This window comes from Cavia porcellus, unplaced genomic scaffold (genome assembly GCF_034190915.1).
Source record: "Cavia porcellus strain 051 isolate PalLab524CR breed Dunkin Hartley unplaced genomic scaffold, mCavPor4.1 scaffold_18, whole genome shotgun sequence".
NCBI lineage: Eukaryota > Metazoa > Chordata > Mammalia > Rodentia > Caviidae > Cavia > Cavia porcellus.
In genome coordinates, this window is record NW_026947501.1 from 9939698 (window position 1) to 9961381 (window position 21684).

A 21684-nucleotide genomic window follows, 5' to 3' on the forward strand; every position below is an offset into this window, starting at 1 on the left:
CCAATGGGTGGTGCAGTTTGTGGGGAAGGGAGCGAGCACTCTACAAAACTTGTGGAAGCGACTAGCACTGCTTCCAAAGAATAGGGAGAGAGGGGGGCTTAAGTTCCCAAGCCATGGTGGGGGCGGCGTGCAGAGGAATGAGGGAAGAGCAGCTGGCATCAGGTTAAAATTGAGCCTGTGCTTTAGGGAAGAGCGGCAGGAGTTGGATAAACCACTTGTAGGGTCAGTCACCACAAGGGAAGGGTGCAAAAGCACTTAGGAAGCAGGAGAATATCAACGCCCCAGACTCGACCCTGCCCGCCCCACCCCAGCCCAACGCCCAAGCTTTGCCGCGGGAGCAGGTCACAGTCCTCCTCCTCCGGGCCGGACGAGACCTCCGCGGCTTCACCACCCACACCTACAGACACCCACGCAAATGACACTCCGCGATCTGCTTCCACACGCTCTGCACGCAAACATCGCGGGTGAAAAGAGGCCGCACAAGTCACGGAGAATTAGGCTGCCCTTTCCCTGGCGATAATCGAATTAGCCTCCAATTACGCGAGAAATTGGTGCTCGCTGGCTCCGGGGACAAAGCCCCAGTGTCGGGCTCAGATCGCCGCAGCAGCAGCAGCGCCCAGTCTGCCGGCCAGCTGCGTCAGCCGCGGGGACGAGGTCCGGGCCGGGCCCGGGAGAGCGCAGCTCCGGGAGCGGGGGCGCGCACGCGGTCTGCTCTCCAGCCGCGCGGGGCGGCGGGCGTGCGCGGGCGTTGCGGGCCGAGCCGGCCGCGGGCGGTGGGAGGAGAGACGCGAGGAGGCGTGCGGGAGGCCAGAGTGCGCGCGCCCGCAGCCGGTGCGCGCTGCGCCGCGCGCTCCCTCTCCCCGCCCTCGCCCCCCCTTTCTCCTCCCCCTCCCCCGCCCCCCGCGCGCCCGCCCAGCCCCCGGAATCAGTGCAGCTGTTGCCGTGCAAGCTGCGGATTCCTCCAGTCCCTCCCTCGGCCGCCTCTCCCGCCGGAGCTAGCGCGCAGCCCCGCGCAGCAGCGCCCACTGGTCCCGTCCTGTGAGCCCCGGCCCCAGCCGCGGACAGCCCCGCGGAGTCACCTCCCGGCCCACCCGCCCGGCCGCCGAGGAGCGGGAGGAGGACGGGACCCCGGCGCCCCCACCCCATCCCTGGAGGTGAGTGGGGGCCCGCGGCAGGAAGGTGCCCGCTCACGGGGCTGACCCCGGGCGGGCGGCAGGAGGGGCGCGGGCCGGGGGCCGGAGGACGCCGCCGCCTGCCGCTGCCCTCCGCCCGCGGAGCGCGTGGGGGCGGGGAGCTGCAGAGCCGGGCGGGGCAGCCGGAGCCCGTCTCCGGCGCGCGTTAGTCCTGGGGTGATGCGGGGCGGCCCCTGATTCCTGCTGGCTCGGACTGGGCGCCGCGGCCCCTGGCGCGGAGGTCGGTGCGCAGTGGGCTGCCGGGGCGGGTATTTTCGGGTGCCCTCCCCCGGCCGGGCGGGGGAGACGGGGCGGCGGTGACAGGGCCGGGCTGCGCGCCTAACGGTGCCGGGGATGCGGCCAGGCGTGGTCCGGGCCGCGCCGTGCTGCAGCTGAGCCGGAGGCGGCGGCCCGCGCCCCCGTCCCCGCTCCTCCCGGCGCTCGCCGCCCCCTCCTGCCGTGCCCTCTCCCGGGGCTGGGCGGGACGCGCGCCGCAGCTCCTGCCACCTTCTCCTCAACAGGTTCGTACCGCGCGGGGACCCTCCGGGCCTGCCTGGAGAGGTGGGCTGGGAGCCGCGCGCCGTCACCCTTCCCTCCCTCCGCCCCCGCGGCCCCGTTTTGGGGGAAGCCTTTTGTTTTTGTGATAGGAGAGGTGCGGAGTGTTGCCTTCAGATGAAGGGGGATATTAATTAGTACGCGAACAGTCGCCCATTATTTTTCCAGTCAAAAACCAGAAGAGATAGACGAGGGTGGATGGGGGGTACTTCGACCGAGGAGAAAAATGGATTCGGTGGGGGTTATTTGGGCGGGGAGGTGCATTTTGGGCAAGATGGATGGCTCGCGTTGCCCTCGCCGTGATGCAGCACAATGCAGCAATCTCGCAGCTTCCCCCGGTGCTAGCCGGCGGGGCTTGGCACGGTCACTTGGCGCCTGCGGCCCCCGCCCGGCCCCACCCAGGCCCAAGGCTGCCCTTGGCTGCGCCCTGAGCGTCTTCTACCTTGTCATGCTGCTGCGGCTGGATGTGGCATCCAGAGGACCAGGTGCCCGAGGTGTGAGGGGAGAGAGGCGTCTTGGTCAGGGTGACCCCTCCTGCCTAGCCTGTTGGCTGTTGCATGCTCGGAGGGGCGCCCTGCAGTACTAATGCAGGCCAGGGAAGCCGGGTTGCAGATGCGGACCTGAGGCAGTTCTCTGACAGGGACCCGAGTCCTAGGGAGGGGCTGCTGGCCCAGTAGTGTGAGCACGCAATGGTGCATGCAGTGTGGGAGTCATGGCTTTTTTGTGGGTCACCCATAATCTAACCACAACCCAGTTGTGCATCGATTTTATTTGTGGAAAGTTGGTGTTTATCAATTAAACCTTTATAGCTGTGACATTACAGTAACGCGCCTGTCTTTGCTCAATATTAAGAAAATGAATTTTTGCTATAGGAAACTATTTTTTAAAATTAAATGATGAACACATTTTAGTTCTTAGATCCTTGAGAAGATTTATAAACATTTTAGCATTCATTAGTCCGTTTTGAAAGAAATTTATGTGATAAATCCTTTTTTGCTGTTTTCATTTGCGTTTTCTGTGAGTCAAGCACAGTTAATTACTTGGATTCTTTATTAAGGGTTATTAGTTAAATGAACGTCGTAATTGATGATAAACGGGTATGCAGACTGCTTTGATTCAGTTCTTCAAGTCTCCAGGCCTGACTAGGATTATGATAGTTACAGACTACATTTATGTATGTTTGTATGTATTTTTTGACTGCATATTTTATGTAGGTATGGCTGAGGAGAGATTTGAAAAAGCAAACCATCAACGCCTCTGGCTGGTATCTGAAGAGGTTCCCAGTGTCACCTGTTTAAGTCTCTGGTAGTAAATAAAAAATTTCCTTTCAAAATGCCATTTTTATTTCGCTTACTTAGTATAGGATGGCAAATGGGATATATTTCAGCTGTCTGCCAAGTTCTTAAATGTGTAGATGAAAAAGGAAATTTCACTGTGTTGATTAGGAGGGAAGGTCAGCCTTTCAAAGCCAAGGGCATGCCTGCTGTATTTTATTTTTTTAAAAGTCTCTCAAGAATTCCAGCTAGTACAGAATAGAACAGTTTGTAAATTGTGTGGTATATATGCATATTTTGAATTTCTCCAATAGAGAGCTGTTAAAATATGGAACCGTTTGGGACTTAGGCTTTTTTATTGTTCTGGATGTATAAAATTAAATCGCTTAAGGTTTTTGTGAGTAATGTTTGCATGGATTAACCAGAAGCTTTGGATTTGGTGTGTTCTGAGGAACACCCTATGTTGAGGTCCAGAACTTTGTTGGGTTAACCTTTGTACTCTGTCCTCTTTGGGGTAAGCAGAATCTGCATCTGAGACAGTGATGGTGCGGAAACTGCACTGGCTCCCTCACCTTCCACTTAGAGGGCTTCTGTGAGAAGGATCTCTTGGGTGAGACTAATAGCAGCTGTTGGTGACGTCCCAGGAGCAAGTGAGATCTCACTCTGCACATTATAATGCATCCTGAGTAGAAATGTAGTATTGACAGTGCTTCTTGGAAGAAGTGGATTACTTTATCTTGTTGTGTGAAAGTGTGATGTACCCTGTGAAAAATACTATTTTGAGATGGAATATTATTTTACTACTAATAAACCTAGATGGGTGTAATGAGTAGAAATCATCAGATGCGGTTTTTATTGAAATAATTTTTAAGCTTTTCATTTAAAAAATGTATATGTTTTACATTTTTACTCATTTTTTGAGATGGGCTTTCACCATGCTGCCTAGGGTGGTGGGCTCAAGTGATCTTTATTTAAGCTTCCTCCTGAGCAGCAGGGAAACCTGGATTACCACTATGCTGGGATGAGTGTATTTTAGAGATAATCTTAAAGCTTAGGTTTTAAATTTTGTTTTTGCTTATTTTATGTAAAATAATGTTTCTTTAATTAAATTGAACCCTGACCAATATCTTCATTATTATTGGGCTTTATTTAATGTTCTGTGTTTATGGGTGCCTTGGTTTTTTCTGCTGAACTGTTGGGAAAGCAACTCATCCTTCCACAAGGAAACTGCTAATACTCTTCATAGAAAAGCTGTGCGTATAGTTAAGTTTTCAGTCTTACATTTTCCGGAAAAACACCTTTCTTTGCAAAGGCCTAATTGAGTACTCTGATTTTTGTGTTAGGAGTTGTGTTGTATTTTGTGTCTTCAGGGTAGGAATGACATCGTCAATCTTTTTTCTACCTTGGTGGCTAAAAAACATGATTCCCATATCAGTATTTTTAAACATCTCTGGAGATAATGTCTTTGTAATGTCTCCGAGTATCTTGGTGAGGTCCATAAAGCAGCACACTAGAGAGATCTGTGATAAATGCCAGCTCCTGAGCCCTACTCCAGACTCCAGTTGGCCTCTGCATTTTAACATGACCACCAAATGGTTGGTAGGAACATTACAGTAAAAATGTTGGCTCTCCTTTTTCAGCTAAACTGCCTCAGTATCAGAAGTGTTCTTCTTGTATCTTTTTTTGCCATAATGTCAGCACATATTTCTTCTTAAATCACTGAATGGTGAGGAAGAAACTGAAGCATTTACTCTAAATTATTTAATATAAAATTTTAATGACTTCTATAATTTTTTTCTTTAATCCAAAATTGGAGAAGTCCTAGTTACTGTGGTTTACTTAGATTAATCAGTGTTTCAGATTCTCCAAAAATTTGTTGCCCTGGAATGAGAGTGACTTTTAGGCAGCATAGATGGAGCCTGAAAAGATAAGCTCTGCGCTCAAGGTCCTTCTACTGCCTGGTCTCCACCCTTCTGGTTCGTTCTTAGAGCTTTTTAAAAACTAATTAGTGGGTACAAAATAATGTTCCTAAAATGTGTGTTAAGGAGTCACAAACCAGTACATACTAAGGCACAGCTACTGCCTAGTTCAGGAAGGTTTCTGAGAGCCTCCATATCCAGTATGAAGCGGCTTCTACCATAAATTTTGTGCATGTTGTTTCCTTCTCTGTAGTTTAGCATTAGATTTTTTTAATTTTCTCTGGTTTTTTACTTTACATGTACAAATTTATATTTTTTGTGAGTTGCATCTTTAACATTACGGTCTCCAAATTCATCCATACCACTCTTGTATAGTATTCTACCAGGGTTTATATATTCCTTCTGTTGTAGATGGTTTGGATTCTTTACAGTTTCCTGCTGCTAAAAAAAGAGTTGTAGTGGTTCATGCCCCTTGGTACACATGAGGAGACAAACACACATTCTATTTTTGTAAGGGGTGAAATTTGCAGGATCATAGGATGTATATGCATTGTCAACTTAGATCTGCTACTTCACCGAATGTTCATTTACCAAACTTTAAAGTCTTACACAGGTGATACTTGTGAAATACTAACTTGTGTTTTTTATTTGTAATTTTGGTAATTGTTGAGGTTAAATATCTACATTATTGACCATTGGGTTCCTTCTTTTATGAAATTCCTATTCACAGTTGTCATTTGACATTGTTCTTGTTGATTGTTTTTCTTATCAAATGTAAGAGTTCTATGGGTAGATTGTCTTCTAATTTCTTAAAGATTGTATCTTTTTTAAGAAAACCTTTTTGTGATTCCTTTACATAAAATATTTGTTTGTAATTTTAGGAGCCAGTCATTTTTGTCCTTTAGTTTGTGAAGATGTTTTTACTGCAGGAAAATCTTCCTTAGTTTAGAAAGAGTGTTGGTTTTGAACTGGAGCAGGTCCAAGTCCTAATCCTAATGATGTCCACTAATGGTAGGTACTAGCTGTGGGCTGGTTGCTCTCAAAACTACAATTTGTCAGAAAAATCAAAACACACTGTATTACTTTGTCCTACAGTTGCCATACGGAAGCAGTGTACTGTCGGGCCGTGGTAGGTGCTGAGATGGTAACAGGGATTTCCCTTCCTCCTGAGAACGCCATAATTCCCCCTTCGCATGAGCCACCAGCAAACCTCTTTGGTATGCTTTGAAATAAAATAAATGGCTTATTCTGTCCCCTGCTTTTAAAAGGCTATGTTGCCAGTGGAATTTCTATGTTAACAGAGGCTGCAATGACCACGTGGTGGAAACTGAAACCTTTCATCAGTTTAGGTTTCTGTACTTGATAGTAGTGTACTTTATTTCTTTTTTCTAAATAGTTCTTTTTACCAGTAAGAATTTTACTATGAATGTTCTCCATTTGCAGCTATTTGGAAATGATTTTGTAATATTGTTTTTGATTTGATAAATAATTATTGGATAGATTCTGTCACAGAGATTTGAAGTTGTAATGTTTATGCGCTGGTTTAAAATTGAAAAAGAACTAGTTCCTGAATCCAAGGGCTGTGTTGTCCAGTATACAGTGTATATTTTGTGTACTATACACAGAAAATAAAAGGGCTTTTATGGACTAGATATGTGAACACAGCAAATCGTTAACTCTCTGGTCTCAATTTAATTTTATAGAATGAAAGACTATTTATAGATCATAGCTACACAGGATGGAGGAGTCATGGGTTAAGGGATCTCCAGCTTTAGGCTTCCCAGTCATACAGCTTCACCCATATGATCAGTGACCTTGGGCAAACTTAGTCTTATCTGTGCTTCAGATTCTTCATTTGTAAAATGGTGGTGATGACAGTACCCACTGAGTAGGATGATTAAAGCTGAATGAGAAGATCCAGTACTATCAGTAAATTTTAATGATTATAAAACAGAATTTTTGCTTAGCTTGTCTCAATTTTATGATTCTTTCAAATAAATTATTTGATTTGTTCAGAAAAGATACATTCCAGTAAATAAATAATGTCAAGTTTAGTATAGTTTTAAATTTGTTCCTGTATGTCATGTCAAAATAATAGGAAAAGCAAAGCTAATTGATACATACTTTTTAAACACACAAGAAAACATTGAAACTGTAGTATCTAGGGAAAGACTATGAACAGAGTTTATAAAAGAAGTCAAAAATTTCAAACACCTGTATGAAGCACATATACTTAATTAGCATGTAGATAATGCTCTTTGGGTATTGCTACAGGAACTCTGTGTCACCTGTTGGGGGAGAGTATTTGGATCAATACAAATTTAGTGGGAAAAACACGTATCACAGAAGCTTTAAATGTTTATACATTTTGAGCCAGGTGATAGTGTACCCCTGTAATCCCAGCACTCAAGAGCCTGGGGCAAGAGGATTGTTGCAAGTCCCAGGCCAGTAAATTCAGGGCTGGTCTGAACCAAAAAACAAAGTGAGACCCTGTTTCAAAAAACAAAGCAAAACAGAATAAAAACAAAAATAGTTGTACATTGTGGATTGAAGTCCCACATGTAGCTGTTGAACCTAAAATAATTTTTGGAGGTTTTTAAACAAGTTTTTTTTTTTTAACAACATTAATCATTTACTAGCAAAAATGTTTTCTAGTGGTGCATAGATAAATTATAGCACAGCCATAGGTTGGAATTCAATGTGTTGTTCTTAAAGTAATGGTTATAAAAATATTTCTGAAATAGGAAACTATTAACCATATGAAGTTCATTAGAAATCTCTGCATACAAAGCTGTATAATGTGGTGTTATTCCAGGTATGTTAAGTAAATGGCTGGAAGGAAATACTTAAAAAGTACTAATAATTTGCCTTGGACAATGGGTTGATAGGTGATTTCCTTTCTTCTGTGAAAGGAAATTCCTATGACTTAATGTTTCTTATTTTGAGTTTTCAAATATTTCACAATAGCTAATCGTGAGAATTTTTGAGTCGGGGTCTTGCTGTGTGGCCTGGGCTGGCCTCCCATCTCCTGATCCTCCAGCCCCAGGCTCCCAAGTGGCTAGGATTATACGTGTGTACCAGTGTGCTCAGTGTAAGACTTTTTTTCTAAAAATTTTCCTACTTTTCCTGTCCCCTCCCTTTCTTCCTATTTTTATCTGGTTAGGAAAATGTTACTGAGGCTGCCTCAGATTTGTAGACTCAGGCTATCTTGTCTCTGCTTCCCAGAGTAGCTGGGACTGCAGACAGACTACTGTGCCTAGTAGAACTTTTTTTTATAATCACGAAAGCAGTCAACACTTTAATTCTTGAAAAAGGAAAGAAAAAAGCAAGTCTGACTAATTGTATATCGTTTTGCCAGGGTGTACTGGGGATCAAACTCATAACCTTGTGCTTAACCAGGCAAGCACTTGAGCCACTGACCTAAATCCCCAGGCTCCCTTGTAGATTGTTATTAAGGAATGGTGTAAAATTCCAGACTGGTCATATCTGTCCTCTGTACTCCTTCAAAAAATAAGTGGTAGAATAAGTAAGTCAGCATCTTCAGAGTATAGGTTTGAGATAAAGTAGAGTAGGCAGATGTATTGGAACGCTAATTTGATTCTCCACACCAGCCTTGGTCAGCCTGAAAATCAGGGTAGACTAGGGTTCTTTAGTGTTTTTGGTATGCACACTAGAGCAAGTGAGCCCTGGAATTCTGCTGACATGCATGGTCTCACTTGGAGAAGCCCAAACATGGCTGTTGGAGCTAATTTTGTAACCATTAGACCATCATGTTTCATTGGAAGTGGTCAGAAATGTAGATAAAACTCCAAGTGACCATTTTAGAATAAAAATTACAGTACTGTGGCCGAGTGTGGTGACCCACTCAGTCCCAACATTTGGGAGGCTGACGCAGCAGAGTGGCTATGAGTTTGAGGCCAGCATGGGCTACATAATGAGTTCCAGGTCACTTGAGCTACATAGCAAGACCCTGTCTTGAAAGAACCCCCCCTCAAAAAAAAAAATGAAAAGAAATAAATAGAAGTTTTTGTAGATTCAGATTGATTTTCTTTTTCTTTCTTTTTGTCTTTTTGATTGATTTCATTGAATGGTTTCTTAGCATTTGAGAATGGGCTAAGATTGGGAAGAATTAATTTTAATAATCCTTTTTATATGAAAGGAAATAATATATGTTGTAACATGTTATGGAATATTGCAGTTTTATATTTATCATGCATATCTTTTGTGTATATGTGTGTAAGTAATTTCTGACATGATGGAGGAGGAAGGGTTATTCTGTGCCTCTTGAAATGGAGAATTTTATAGAGACAGTATTTTGAAGGTGAATCCTACAAGTGAATCAAGTTGTCCTTGATGTTTAGGAGGAAACAATACTTTCTCTTTTATGATCCAGCGGTATTGGTGCTATGTAGAATGCAGTTTTCAAAATTTAACTTGTTTACTTCCATGAATTGTGTACTTTTTTGCCATGAACTTTAACTAAAAGACTGTTTCAGCTTTTGAGAATTAATCATGCTTTAAGATATGAAAGTAAGGGGGCTGGGGATTTAGCTCAGCGGCATAAGTGCCTGCCTTGCAAGCAGGCAGTCGTGAGTTCGATCCCTGGTACCGATAAAAAGGAAAAAGACAAAAAAAAAAAGATATGAAAGTAAGATACTAGGGTGAGATGTGCAGTGTAAGATGCTTGCATGTGTGAGGCCCTCAGTTCAGTCCACAGCACTACAACAAGACAAAAACAGGATCAATGAAGAAATTTTAAGATTGCTTTAAAGTGGACCATTGTTTTGGTTTTTGAGACAGGGTCTCCCTGTGAACCCATATCCCAGACTGGCCTTGAACTCGATCTGCCTGCCTCACCTTCTGTAGGGCTGGTATTGCAGGCATGTGCTGTTACACTTGGCTTCATACTTCTGCTGTTACCGTGAGACTGAATAGCTGAATAGTTTTTAGAATCACTGGATATTTGTGCCCTAGTATCTAGAGTTTTCTTCTCATTTTAATTTTTAATGGAAAAGTTTGAAGCTACTAATTAGGGAGTAAAATTATGTGTTAGGACATAGCTATAGGTTTTTACCCATAAATTCACTAGGATGAAATTTAGAATGATATATAAATAGAATGGAGTATATTTTTGAAGTGTATAAGTTTAGTGTATTAGTTGTACAATTAGATATTTGTACTTAAAAGTTCGTGTGCTTATTAACAGTAGTTAGGTGATGGAATGGCAGAAGCTTCCTACCTTTCTATATTTTATTTTCCCACATTTTCTAGATCTTAAGGAATACTTCATAGACTCGTGTTAATGAAGATATCTTAATTCTTCAGAGCAAACCTCATGTCAGCAAGATAAAAACTAATAAGATGACTGATCAACTAAATATACCTTCTGATTAAATGGTTTTATTGCCAGAATTTTTAAAAAGTGGAAATAATAATGAATGTCAATCGGGCATGGTGGCACATGGCCTGTATTCCAGCACTGTGCCACTGAGACAGGAGGATTATGAATTCGAGCCTAGCCAGGGCAGTTTAGTGAGAATAAACAATGAGAAAGGGCTGGGATGCCGCTCGGTGGATTCAACCCTGCGTACGGGGTGGGGTGGGGTGGGGTGGAGGTGTAACTAACACCAAAATTTTAAAAAGATTCTTCCAAATATTATTTTTAGATGTGCATTTTGTCAGAGTGTCAGTGTTTCCTCACTTTCATGGAGTGTGGGAAAAGCTAATAGGAAAAGGGGTCTTGGAGAAGCCTGACTGACACTGTTCAGGAGATCGGCCTCCAAGGGCTATAGGTTTGGCTTTGGATGAAGTTTCTTCTTGTTTTCTGCCCTCTTGGGCAGCTCTTTCTGAGATAATTTTTGTACTAGTGTTTGTCTCAAGGCCAAATCTGAATGTTCAAGGACTGCACATTTTTCTGGAACATTCTTTACCATCGTACAGATCCTTGAGGGCGATTTGAAGCTGCACTGTGTGTCTGTGTGTTTTTGTCTTACTTACTTAAAAGGAAGGGAAACCCAGATTCTTTCTTAAAACAATACTTATTTTTCTCTACAATGTTCAGACATTTTCCATTGTATTTTTTAACCTGAAGCATAAGGAGAGCTTCTACAGTGAGTTACAGTAGTCTTAAAAGTTTAACTACTACACGCATTTTTGTTACTACTTTAGGAAACTGAGATATGGAGTGACTACTAATTTATACGGTGCATATGATGTTTTCTGAATGATTTTATAAGGAAATACACCTTCAGAAAGGTATGAACTAGCATAAAATCACTGTAACAAAAATACAAAAGTAGTTTTTAAAAATCTACTTTTTAGTCAAAATAATAGGTATAATAATCTACAATAAATTGTAGATTATGTGGAAAATAAAGATGACCACAAAGAAGAGAGTAAAATCATTAAGTATCCACATTCTCAGAAACAGGCAGTTAATATTTTTGTGCTTATCCTTTAAAGCCTTTTTTTCCTCTGTGCACTTCTATATTTTACCAATATGTAATAAGGGCCAGTCCTCAAATCTTAACCAAAATATATAACATTTTGACAGTCTGTATAATCCTTGATGATATTTATCATTCTTCCAGTTAACTCGAGTAGCCTGGCAAAACAAAATCTGATTACTGGCTGTAACTGTGGTGTGAATGCCATCTGATACACCAAACTGTTTTGGTGGGGTGTTACAAATGGTGAAGAAACAGAGAACCCAGTATTTGCTTGTTATAGATATTTCTCTTCCCTGAATAAAATCTTTTTTTCAGTGGAAAAATACCAGAAATTAAGTTCTCATTAGATAATGTGAGCTTTGTTTTGTTTTGGAGGAAATTCCCATCAGAGTTACATTAATTCCCTTGAGAGATACCTCCAACTACTTTGGATCTCGGATTTTACTTTTGTTTTCGCATTTCAGAGTCTTTGGAACAGCTCCCCATAATGTGCTGCAGGTGGAATGGACCGGCAGTATGATGCTGTTGGTTTGCAGTGTAATACGTTTTGCTGAGCTGGTTTGGTTGTTGTTGTTGAAAGCATAGATTAGAGCACCACTCTTTAGAATCTTTATATTAGCTAGATTTGCTAAAATTCTACCTTTGGATCTAGGATTTATTTCCAGAAGAAAAAGCAGTATCCATATTTGATGATGCAAGCTGGTTCTTTAATCCCCAGTACACGAGGTAGATTACAGGTGGTGAGCTGCCTTCTTCGTTGCCCTTTCTGAGGAAGATGCTAAAACGGTTTGCCTCATGATGAGAGGAGAGTGGGAGGGAAGAAGGCAGAAATACCTTTTTATTGAAAAGAAAGAAAGATGTTTTCAGCGATTTCCATTAGGCACTGTGGGGCAGTGGTTAGTGTTACTTGGATGGTGAGCCCGAGAAAAGTGGTTTAAACACTGAAGGGCAGTGGTGTCTCCTTTGCTAATTTAGAGGGAAAATCTGAGATAGGCTGGATGGTGGACTTTCTTCTCTAAATAAAGATTTTTTTTCATAAACTCAGTCTGATGAGAATCATTCTGTTGGCAGGTAAACCAACAGAAATCCATCTAGGGAAATGCCCGATGGCTCTGGTGTTGAAGATGTCTAAAGCCTGGAACAGAGACCTCAGTTGGACCTCCTGACAGCTCCAAATGTTGGATCTTGCCACTTAGCCCAAATAGCAGGGAGCTCAGGCGGTACCAGCAGGGTCCTGAAGGCGCATTGTCAGGGCAGGGCAGAGAGCTGGAATGTGGCCTTAACCAGACCTCTCACTGGTTGAGAACACCTGTCACTATTTTTGGAGGTGAGTGATCAGATGTGTCAGTCAGGTGACTTTCTGAGAGGGCCTGGTCCTTCTCACAGCTGGTGACAACTCTTTGCTGGCAGCTCCCTCAAATTCCCACCTTATCTCCTGAGGTAGAGCCCAGGAATTGCCTTGTGGAGCAAAAACGTTGTGTGTCATTTAGGAAGAAAAGGAGTCAGCCTACCACCTATTTCTCTCTTTGTTTTAAAGGTAGGGGTTTTGTTTGCCTGTTTGCTTGCTTGCTTGTTTTTACATCATTATCTATTGCTAAAGAAATTCCAAGGTTTCCCTGATGGTCAGGAAAGGCTTATTTTGCTTTGGCGTTGTATGTGCTTAACATGGCTTTCATCCTGGTTCTAAAAATGTCACTTGAGTCTTAAAGGGTTAAAAAGTTAGAGAACAGGCTAATTTATTGTCTCAGTCAGAAGGAAGGTTATTTTTGTCTGTGTTAAGTTTTTTAATTTGTATTCTGGCTATGAAGAATTATTTTCTCATGTATATTTGCATGCATTTAAAAATTCATAATTATAGTGTATCTTTCCATTGTTAAAGCACTGAACAAAAGTTTAGTGTATCATACTGGAGAACTGTCATATTGAGAGTCTTTTCTACTTTTACAGTAACTAGATATTTAATGTTAGAGTATTTGAATAACTGGCCTCTCACTGGAATGTTGTGCAGCTGTACAGGGCACAAGGCTCAAAATGTGCCAATTAAAAAAATTTTTTTTAGTAAGAATGGAATGTAATCACATGTGGTTAAACCCCCACCCCTTTTTTTTTTTAACAAAAATGGGCTTTTTTTTGTTTTTGGTCAAATATTAACAGGAAGTACTGTCTTTTTGATGATGTTTTACTGTGTTAAATTCTTTTTAAGGAAGTAATGGAACTCATTATATATTGGAATTATTCTTTAAAATACAACTGATTGATACGTAATATGCTTTGAAATGCAAGCAGTGCATGGAGGCCTGACTTGGGTTTAGGATTTGTTGTTTATGTGTCCCTTTTCCTTACAATTTGACCTTTCTTGTTCCTCCCCTATCAGTTCTTTTTTAGTGGTGAAGGCTTAACCTTTGAACTGTAAGGCACAGCATTTCCCCTCAGTTTGTGTTAAATTCTGGTATGTATTTTGGGTACCAAATTGATTTGAATCATGTGGATTAAGTTACATCTACACTGATGGTGGTTTGGTTGATTGATTGATTGATTGATTGATTGATTGATTTGAGTCAGGCCTTGTGCAAAGTGACCTGATGGGAAGAAATGGAAGGCTGGTTGTGTAATGTGGTAACATCTTATTTGATGTGTCTTTAGAAATAAGTGGGATGTGGTTCCAGGGAGGCTGTGCATAAAAAGTTGGAATGTGTTGGAGAACTGCCAAGAGATTGAGAATAAACTTTGTAACAAGCAGTAATGCAGTCTGGGCCTGTCTTAAAATACTTGCAGGTTAACACAATACTTTAAAAGTTGTCATTTCATTTTAGCAAAATTGCTCCTCTAAATGTATTACCAGGAAATAAAGATGACTGCTTTTCTCTTTATTTTAGCAATATTTATTTTATTTATTTTTTGTTAAGTGATTTTTAACAATCTTGTAACTATATGTAGACACACAACTGTATAATATCTTATTTTGTATGGTTTTAATCAATAATACATTAACCCAAACTTGGGGTTTCTCCACCCCACTTTCCCACTCACTGCAATACATATCTTTTGTGGTTTTGAATAAAATGGGATGCCGAAGATTTGAAATGAAGTCTTACACATTGTATGTTTGATAAGCATGTAGACATCAGTGATCATGTCTGAGCACTAAAATATAGCAGCAGAATAAGGACTGGCTACTGTCTTGTGGAATCGTGGCTTATTCATGTCTTGTTTATTTTTATGTTCATTATTGGTTTGTTTGCAGTACATGTTTCTTATTTGGAATTGATTATCTTTCTAACTGCGGTCTCAATTATTTTCAATAGGAAATATGTTTTTAAGTTAGTGGTAAAATCAGAGCAAGGTAGTGATTAGTCTTTGGGATGGGTTCTAAACAGGCAGGTCAGAGTTAGGTGGCATGGAGTTGGAGGCCACCTTCAGAAGTAATCCAGATAGCCAGTTAGTTTGGGTGCTTGGAAGATCAAATATTTAAAAATGCAATATTTGAATTAATGAATGGAAATCCAATAAGAACAGAGGACTTACCATGTTAAATATTTCATGAAAAGAATGGGAAGTTTGAGGGGCTTATGTATGAACCAAGTTCTTAGGAAAATTTCTTAAGATCTGGCTGAGCATGGTGATGTACGCCTGTAATCCCAGGGCTGCGGCAGGAGGATCAGTAGTTTGAGTTCAAGGCCAGTCTGGGCTACAAAGTGAGTTCAAGACCAACCTGGATAGTGAGACCTTTTCTCAAATAGTCCAAAACATGTAATTATAATAATAACAAATCAAATAAATAAGATTTCTTAAATATCTAAAAGGTACATTAACAGATTTATAATTATCCTGTTACTTAACGTCTATTAGAAATCTAAATTTAGACTAATTATAGTAATTGTGTAGCTGTAGTGCATCAGGCAAACAGCTCCATTTTTTTCTATATCATTTTCTTAATGAGTCCTGAATTTCGTTAGGTCATTTGCAGTATCTTCTATTACGAAAATCAAACTTTCATGTACAGAACCATTATTTTTGGCTCTATGTAAGTGCCTTATGCAAATATTTACCATTTGTAATTATTTTTGCCTTTGTTTAATAGACTTGAAGTTACTTTAAATATGTTTTTAGTATATGTCAAAAACATTTGTGCTGGGCACAGAGGCATATGCCTGTAATCCTTGCTGTTCAACAGGCTGAGGCAAGAGAACCCCAAGTTTGAGGCCAGCATGGACAATTTAGTAAGACTTTGTCTCAAAACTAAAAAGGACGGGGAATTGTGATTCCTGGATTTGATCCCCAGTGTCACAAAACAACTCTCTCCCCATATTTTGTTCTTGCCACATGGAAAAATAATTTGTAGAAAATGTGGAAACTTATTAAAGTACTGATTTTTTTATTTTTATTTTTTTTGGTTGTACCTGAGTTCTCTATGGTGTTATTGACATGTAAGAAAATTTCTGTATTTAGCCTGTGACTTTTGGATTTTTAAAAATTTTGTTTTTTGTCTCTTCCTTTTGCATATACCTTTTTAAAAAAAACATATTCTTGGAGAGCCGGACGTGGTGGTACACGCTTATAATCCCAACACTCAGGAGGCTGAGGCAGAATTGTAGGACGTTCAAGACCTGCCTGGGGTACCAAGTGAATTCAAGGCCAGCCTGAACTGCATATTGAGACTCTGTCTCAAAAAAGAGAAAACAACAAAAACATATTCTTGAATGTTGTGTCTGGTAGGTGGAATTCAGAAGATATGAACTACAAGCTACAATTTCCTTTTTATTTAAGTATCCCATTATCCAATTGGCACATGTGAAACTTTTATTTAGAATAGTTTTCATTCAGACCATCCATTGATAATTTTACAAGAGAGTTTGAGCCTTTAAGATGCGGAGCCAAAAAGTTAAATATTTGAATATCCTTTTTCTAACTTATTGTCTGAATTAGAAAAGTTCGTTTTTAATTTTCCACATGCTACTGGGCCTTTTCTCTGTCTTCAGTGTCAGCATTCTGTGTATTGCTACAAGCTTGTAAGAGCCAGAACGAATAAGCTTTAACGTATTAGAGTCACAAAAATTTATGGAATTTGCTTATATATGTTGAAGATTGTACCAAACAAACCCAGGGTTTTAGCTGGCTCTGAAGTGTGAAGACAGATGGAATTGTTACCAAAATCTGCTGTAGGATGGCGGTGCGGTGGACAGGTGAGGGCCACATGAAAGCGACACCATTCGTATGTGGGATAGTGAGCTGGTTTATGAAACACTAGCAGTTTTAGATGTTTCTTCAGCTGTTGTCAGCTAGCAGAAAACACAGGGAACTTGTTGGCATGATGAGCCCGCTTGTCTGAATAGGTTTAGATAAAGTAGTGCTTCTGATGGCTGTAAAGACTTTTTTATAGCATTATGGTAAAATATATTGGTAACAATCTACATGTCCATGTTAGTAAGGTAGCAGATGGGATATTATGGGGTGGCACAATGTTGGAAATGCAGGTTCGGACACCTGCTGCCTGCACTTACTTTCCAATTTTGGGTAAGCTGAAAACCCTGCTCTGACTCGGTTACCTGATCTGTAAGATGGGTAATCATAGTATAGACAATGTAGTTATCAAGAGGATTAAGTAAGTTAATGTGTAGTGGTTAAACTAATACTGTACCTGGAAAATACATAAATGTTACTTATTACTATATAATAAAAACATTATTAATTATTACGGAAGACTTTCCAATAACTTGAAAGGTTTAACATAAAAAGCAGAATGGCGGGCATGGTGGCTCACGCCTGTAATCCCAGCACTCGGGAGGCTGAGGTGGGAGGATCGTTGCGAGTTCGAGACCAGCCTGGGCTACAAAGTGAGCTCAAGGCCAGCCTGAACTGCATAGCGAGACCCCGTTTCAAAAAAAAAAAAAAAAAAGCAGAATGTAAGATCTTAAATATGTGATAAGACCTCAACAGGAAGAAAAAGAAAGAAGGAAATCCTCCAGATATTAAATTGGACAGAAAAGTAGGATGGTGGAATTATATGTGATTTTTAAATTTTCTCTTAGTGCTTTTCTGTATTTTCTGATATTCTACAATAGCCATGTATTGCTTTTATAACTTGAAAAAGTAAACTTTTGTTTTAGAAGTGCCCGTAACACTAACAACTAATATGTTGATTATAAGGACATCTTATTCTTTTTTATTTATATTTTACTGGCGCATATTTGCTGTACATAGTAATTACAGTCATTTTGGGGAATTGATGTCTATGTGTGTACGTGTGTGTTTCCCATTTTGATTGGTGTGCATATGTGTGGATACATACCACGTTTTGATCATTTTCATTCCCTTTTCCTTCCCCTTCCCTCCTCCCAAGTCCTTTCCACCTCCAGAAAGTCTGCAGCGGTACTTGCTATCACCTCTTATTATGCTCAAGGACATTTTATTGTTTAAATGCTTAGGACCTTCTGTTGGACAATGTTTTGCCTTCTTTTGATTCTGCAGTGCTTTCACTTTTTATTTTATTTCTTGTGGTACTGGGGCCTGCATTTAGGGACCACTGACACTTTTCATTGTGAGATGGATCCTTACCCTGCTGTCCAGGCTGGCCTCAGACATTTGATCTTCCAGTTAATACCCCTGAGTAGCTGGGATTACAGTCATGTACTACCAGGTCCCTGCTGCTTTCTTATTTTTGCAGTGCGAGGATTGAACCTAGGGCCTGTGCAGGAGCTAAATGTCTAGCTCTCTTTTTTATTTTGAGACAGGGTCTTGCTGTCACTAAGTTGCTCAGGCTAGGCTTAAAATTCCCATCCTCTTGCTTCAGCCTCCCGAAGTGCTGGGATTACAGGAGTACACTACCACACCCAGCTGTTGCCTCTCTCTCTCTCTGTCTCTCTCTGTCTCTCTGTCTCTGTCTCTCTCTCATTAATTTTATTTTAAGCAGAATAAACCAACCAAATTAAAACAGAATAAAACCATTCAAAATAAGACTGTATAAGTGACACATAATTTCAAACAAGATAATAGGAAATCAACAGTGGTTACCATAATGCCTCTTGTCTTCAGAATAGCGTCCCATACCTTCAGATATAGTAAAATCAAACAAACCAGAACAGAATAGAACCTATAAAAACAAAACAATGAATGCAATACAGGACTTCAAAGCAAGACAATAGTAAATCCAAAATGGCTCCCATAATGTATCTTGTTATCTTTGAAATAGCTGCAAATGTCATCAGATACCACAAAATCAAACAAGATAAAACAGAATAAAACCCAACCAAACAAAACAATGAGAACGATACAGGGCTCCAAAACAAGATAATAGGGAATTAACAATGGCCACCACCTTCAGAGGGAGATTCCCCTTACATGCTCCACTGTATATTGGTATCCTCTTAATAGATGATCAGACTATTGGCTTTGGGCCTGCAAAGTCAGTGAAATGCTAAACACTGCAAACATTAAATTGTATTTTACCTCAGCTATTATCACAGCCTGTATTTCTCCAGATGAGCTGGTCGCTTACAGGGTGAGGAGTGGGGCGGGGGTTTGGCTGTTCGTGATTCCCTTGACTGCTATTTGTATGAACTTGGACAAGTTAGGAAATTTGGTACGATCCTAGACAAATTGTAGAGTTTGGCTTTCTCATGCCTTTGGGTATCATTGATTATTGTCTACCAGCTGTCACAGTGCTAAGTGCAACAGTCTATGCTCATCGTTTCTCAGGGTCTGACACATCATAGGGACTTAGGAAGTGTTGCTGCTACTCTGACAGCCCTTATCCCACATAAACTATGAATAAACAAAACTAGATCATTGTAGTCATTAAGTACTGTGATGTTTAAATTTTTGCTGATTTTAATGCCTGATGTAAGATCCTTAAATAGCCTTCTTAAAGATGCATTCTTGTTGAGGCTTATCCTATTATCTCTCCATCTTCCATACATCTCTGTACGTTTGTCCCTCCAGTCGATATATGTATAGGTTCATCTAAGAAAAATTCCTTTTACTTACATATCATGTGAGTGAGACTGATGCTATAATAGCAACAAACATCTCCACAATCTCAAAAGCATAAACTCAGGCACTCATGCCATACGTCTGTAGTAGAGTGACAGAATCTCAGGCCTGTTTTTCGAACTTAGAAACTCTGGATAACATACAGTTCTAGCTGACCAGAACTAGTCACAGCCCCACTGCAAAAGCAATAGGCAAGCATAATCTCATGTGACCAGAAAGAAAAAAGGGCTGGATCTGTGTTATCTTTAGACGTTTCTAATTAAATATACCTAATAGTGGAGATCATATGTTCTAACTCAACGTTTTCCAGTAACTTCTTTGAAGCCCTACATGTAATATATGTAAAAAGAGTTTTCTGGTCAGGTATGTTAGAAATGCAAAGCTAAGGGAAATGTAACAGGCTTCGTTAGTGAAGGGCATTTCAGATCCTTTATATGCTAATAGGCACAAAACAAAAATACTAAAATTATATTATTACTTTGGAAAGAGACTTTGTTTTTATTGCTTAAGAGTTGCCTATTTGAAGAGTTCAGTTTCTACTATTACAAATCTAAATGTAGATAGTGTTTTTAAAATTCAGCCACTATTAGTTACATGTCTGTAGAATTTTTTCATTTGGTTGTTTTGTTTTTGATTGTTGACAAGAGGAAGGTAAATCTCCCATGACCACTTACTGTAATGGTTATAAAATATTAATTGATTTGAACAGATGGCCTAAACACAGAACTTTTTATTGGCGTTAACATTTTTCTTGGTTCTCTTTGACTCTTTACATGTTTTGTAAAAGTTTTGAAATGAAGGCTGTGATTTTAAAAAAGCAACTTTTGTCAAGAGATATTATTTCTCTACTACATGCCTTTGGATTTAAACAGTGATTGTTGCCAGAGATCTCATGCTTGCATGTGTAAGAAATCTCAGTATGGAAGTTTTCGCTTAAGTGTGGCCATGAACCCTTTGTAATATAGTGAAGTAAGGAGCGCGCCTTGTTTTATAATGTGTGGTTATAAAACCAGGTGCTAGTTCACTGCAGAGATACCCCCAAGCCTGGTCCTAAGACCCTTGCTTATTCTGTGTCTTAGGGAGGGGAGAAAACATTTCACACACTGTGAGAATGCTGGTGTTTGCCAATCTTAGGTCGGAAATCAACACTTGATGCAGGTTTGCTGTTTTTGGTTTTGGTTTTGTTTTTTTTGGTACCAGGGATCAAACTCATGACATTGTGCTGATGCAGGTTTGCTTTTGAGAGAGAACTGTTTGTTGCCTTTGGTGACCTGTAGTAAGGTCCTCTCCTGGTCTATCCTTGTGGACCTATTAGAGTGCCAGCTGTTAGGAAGTTTATGGAAGAGCAGAGTTTTCTCACTGCAGGTTGCAGCTCATGATAAGCTGTGGGACACACGTAGAATTGGAGATTTGGGGACTAGGCATGATTTTGTAGGCTTGAGTTTATCCATAGATTAAGGCAGAGACTAAAGCTCAGAGAGGCTAGGGGACGTCAAATGTAAATGACTGTGATAAAGTCCTTGTGACCATTTTCAGAGTGCTGAACTTTCATAAGCATTTTATCTGTGTACTGGGACTATTTACAGTGTGTTTTAAAATTATATAGCTGAGATTAGCCTACTAGTTTATGCTTATGTTTGCTGTTCTTGTGTTGTCAAGTTAGCGTTGATGACTAAAGAAAGTGCTTTGAAAATACACAGTACTAAAGGTAAGAAAAGGAAAAAGGTAGGTTATTATTATTTGCTAATACTATTAGAGAAAAAAAGAAAAGCCCATTGTGTATGAAACTAAGAGTAAGAATAAACTGCATGTCCGCCTCTGTCTTAGTAAAAATAGCAAGTAATGGTAAAGGTTATTCCAAAATAGAAAAGAGTCTGTTTAAATATTACTTTAATAATTTGAGTATGTTTGAAATTTTTCATATCTGGGGATTTCAGACTTGAGGTATTTTCTCTGCACAGAGATGATTTATACTGTGTTTTGTCAGTGACTTACAGGGGAATAAAGGAAAGTTCTCAAAAACATCACCCTCACCTAGCCTCTCTGAACCCTGAATTGATTTGTCTTTCTTTTCTCATTGCTGAGACAAAATACCTGACACCTTAAATTAAAGAAGGAAAGGTTTATTTAGCTTACAGCTTATAAAGGTTTCGGTCCGTAATCAGCTGGCTCCAAGGCAGGGCGGCACAGGTCGGAGGGGCAACCATTTATGGCAGTCAGCAAAAGCCAGAAGAGCAAAAGAGGGAGACAGACCTCTTTCTGCTTCTTCTAATTTACCCAAACTCCTGGGGTTAGGCCATACTAATCCAATCAGTGGATTGATCCC

The 21684-nt window shown here is 40.6% G+C and overlaps 2 protein-coding genes across 6 annotated transcripts in view; one reads left to right on the forward strand and one right to left on the reverse strand.

Annotated features, from left to right (window-relative positions):
• Positions 1-979: 979 nt before the first annotated feature.
• Sptbn1 (spectrin beta, non-erythrocytic 1) overlaps positions 980-21684 on the forward strand; it is a 202642-nt gene continuing 181937 nt past the window's right edge. For 2 of the 5 annotated variants that reach the window (XR_010040545.1, XM_063229379.1), the window contains exon 1: positions 980-1154. The gene's annotated coding sequence lies outside the window, so the exon portion shown is untranslated. Of the gene's footprint in view, positions 1155-1292; positions 1414-1551; positions 1694-12778; positions 12907-21684 lie in introns of those variants that run through there. The other 3 variants (XM_063229382.1, XM_063229381.1, XM_063229380.1) reach the window with 3 other exon arrangements.
• On the reverse strand, positions 1076-1991 carry LOC134471539 (basic salivary proline-rich protein 3-like). The gene is made up of 2 exons (XM_063230421.1): positions 1918-1991; positions 1076-1838 (listed from the first exon to the last, which is right to left on the reverse strand). Exons 1-2 carry the CDS (start codon positions 1989-1991, stop codon positions 1076-1078), a joined length of 837 nt encoding a protein of 278 aa, XP_063086491.1.

Bases quoted from the DNA above. Each gene is read 5' to 3' on its own strand.
- LOC134471539 (XM_063230421.1), bottom strand. From the start codon at position 1,991: ATGCACCTCCCCGCCCAAATAACCCCCACCGAATCCATTTTTCTCCTC. The intron at 1,839-1,917 runs GTCTATCTCTTC...CTTCATCTGAAG, and splicing joins AGTACCCCCCATCCACCCTC to GCAACACTCCGCACCTCTCC.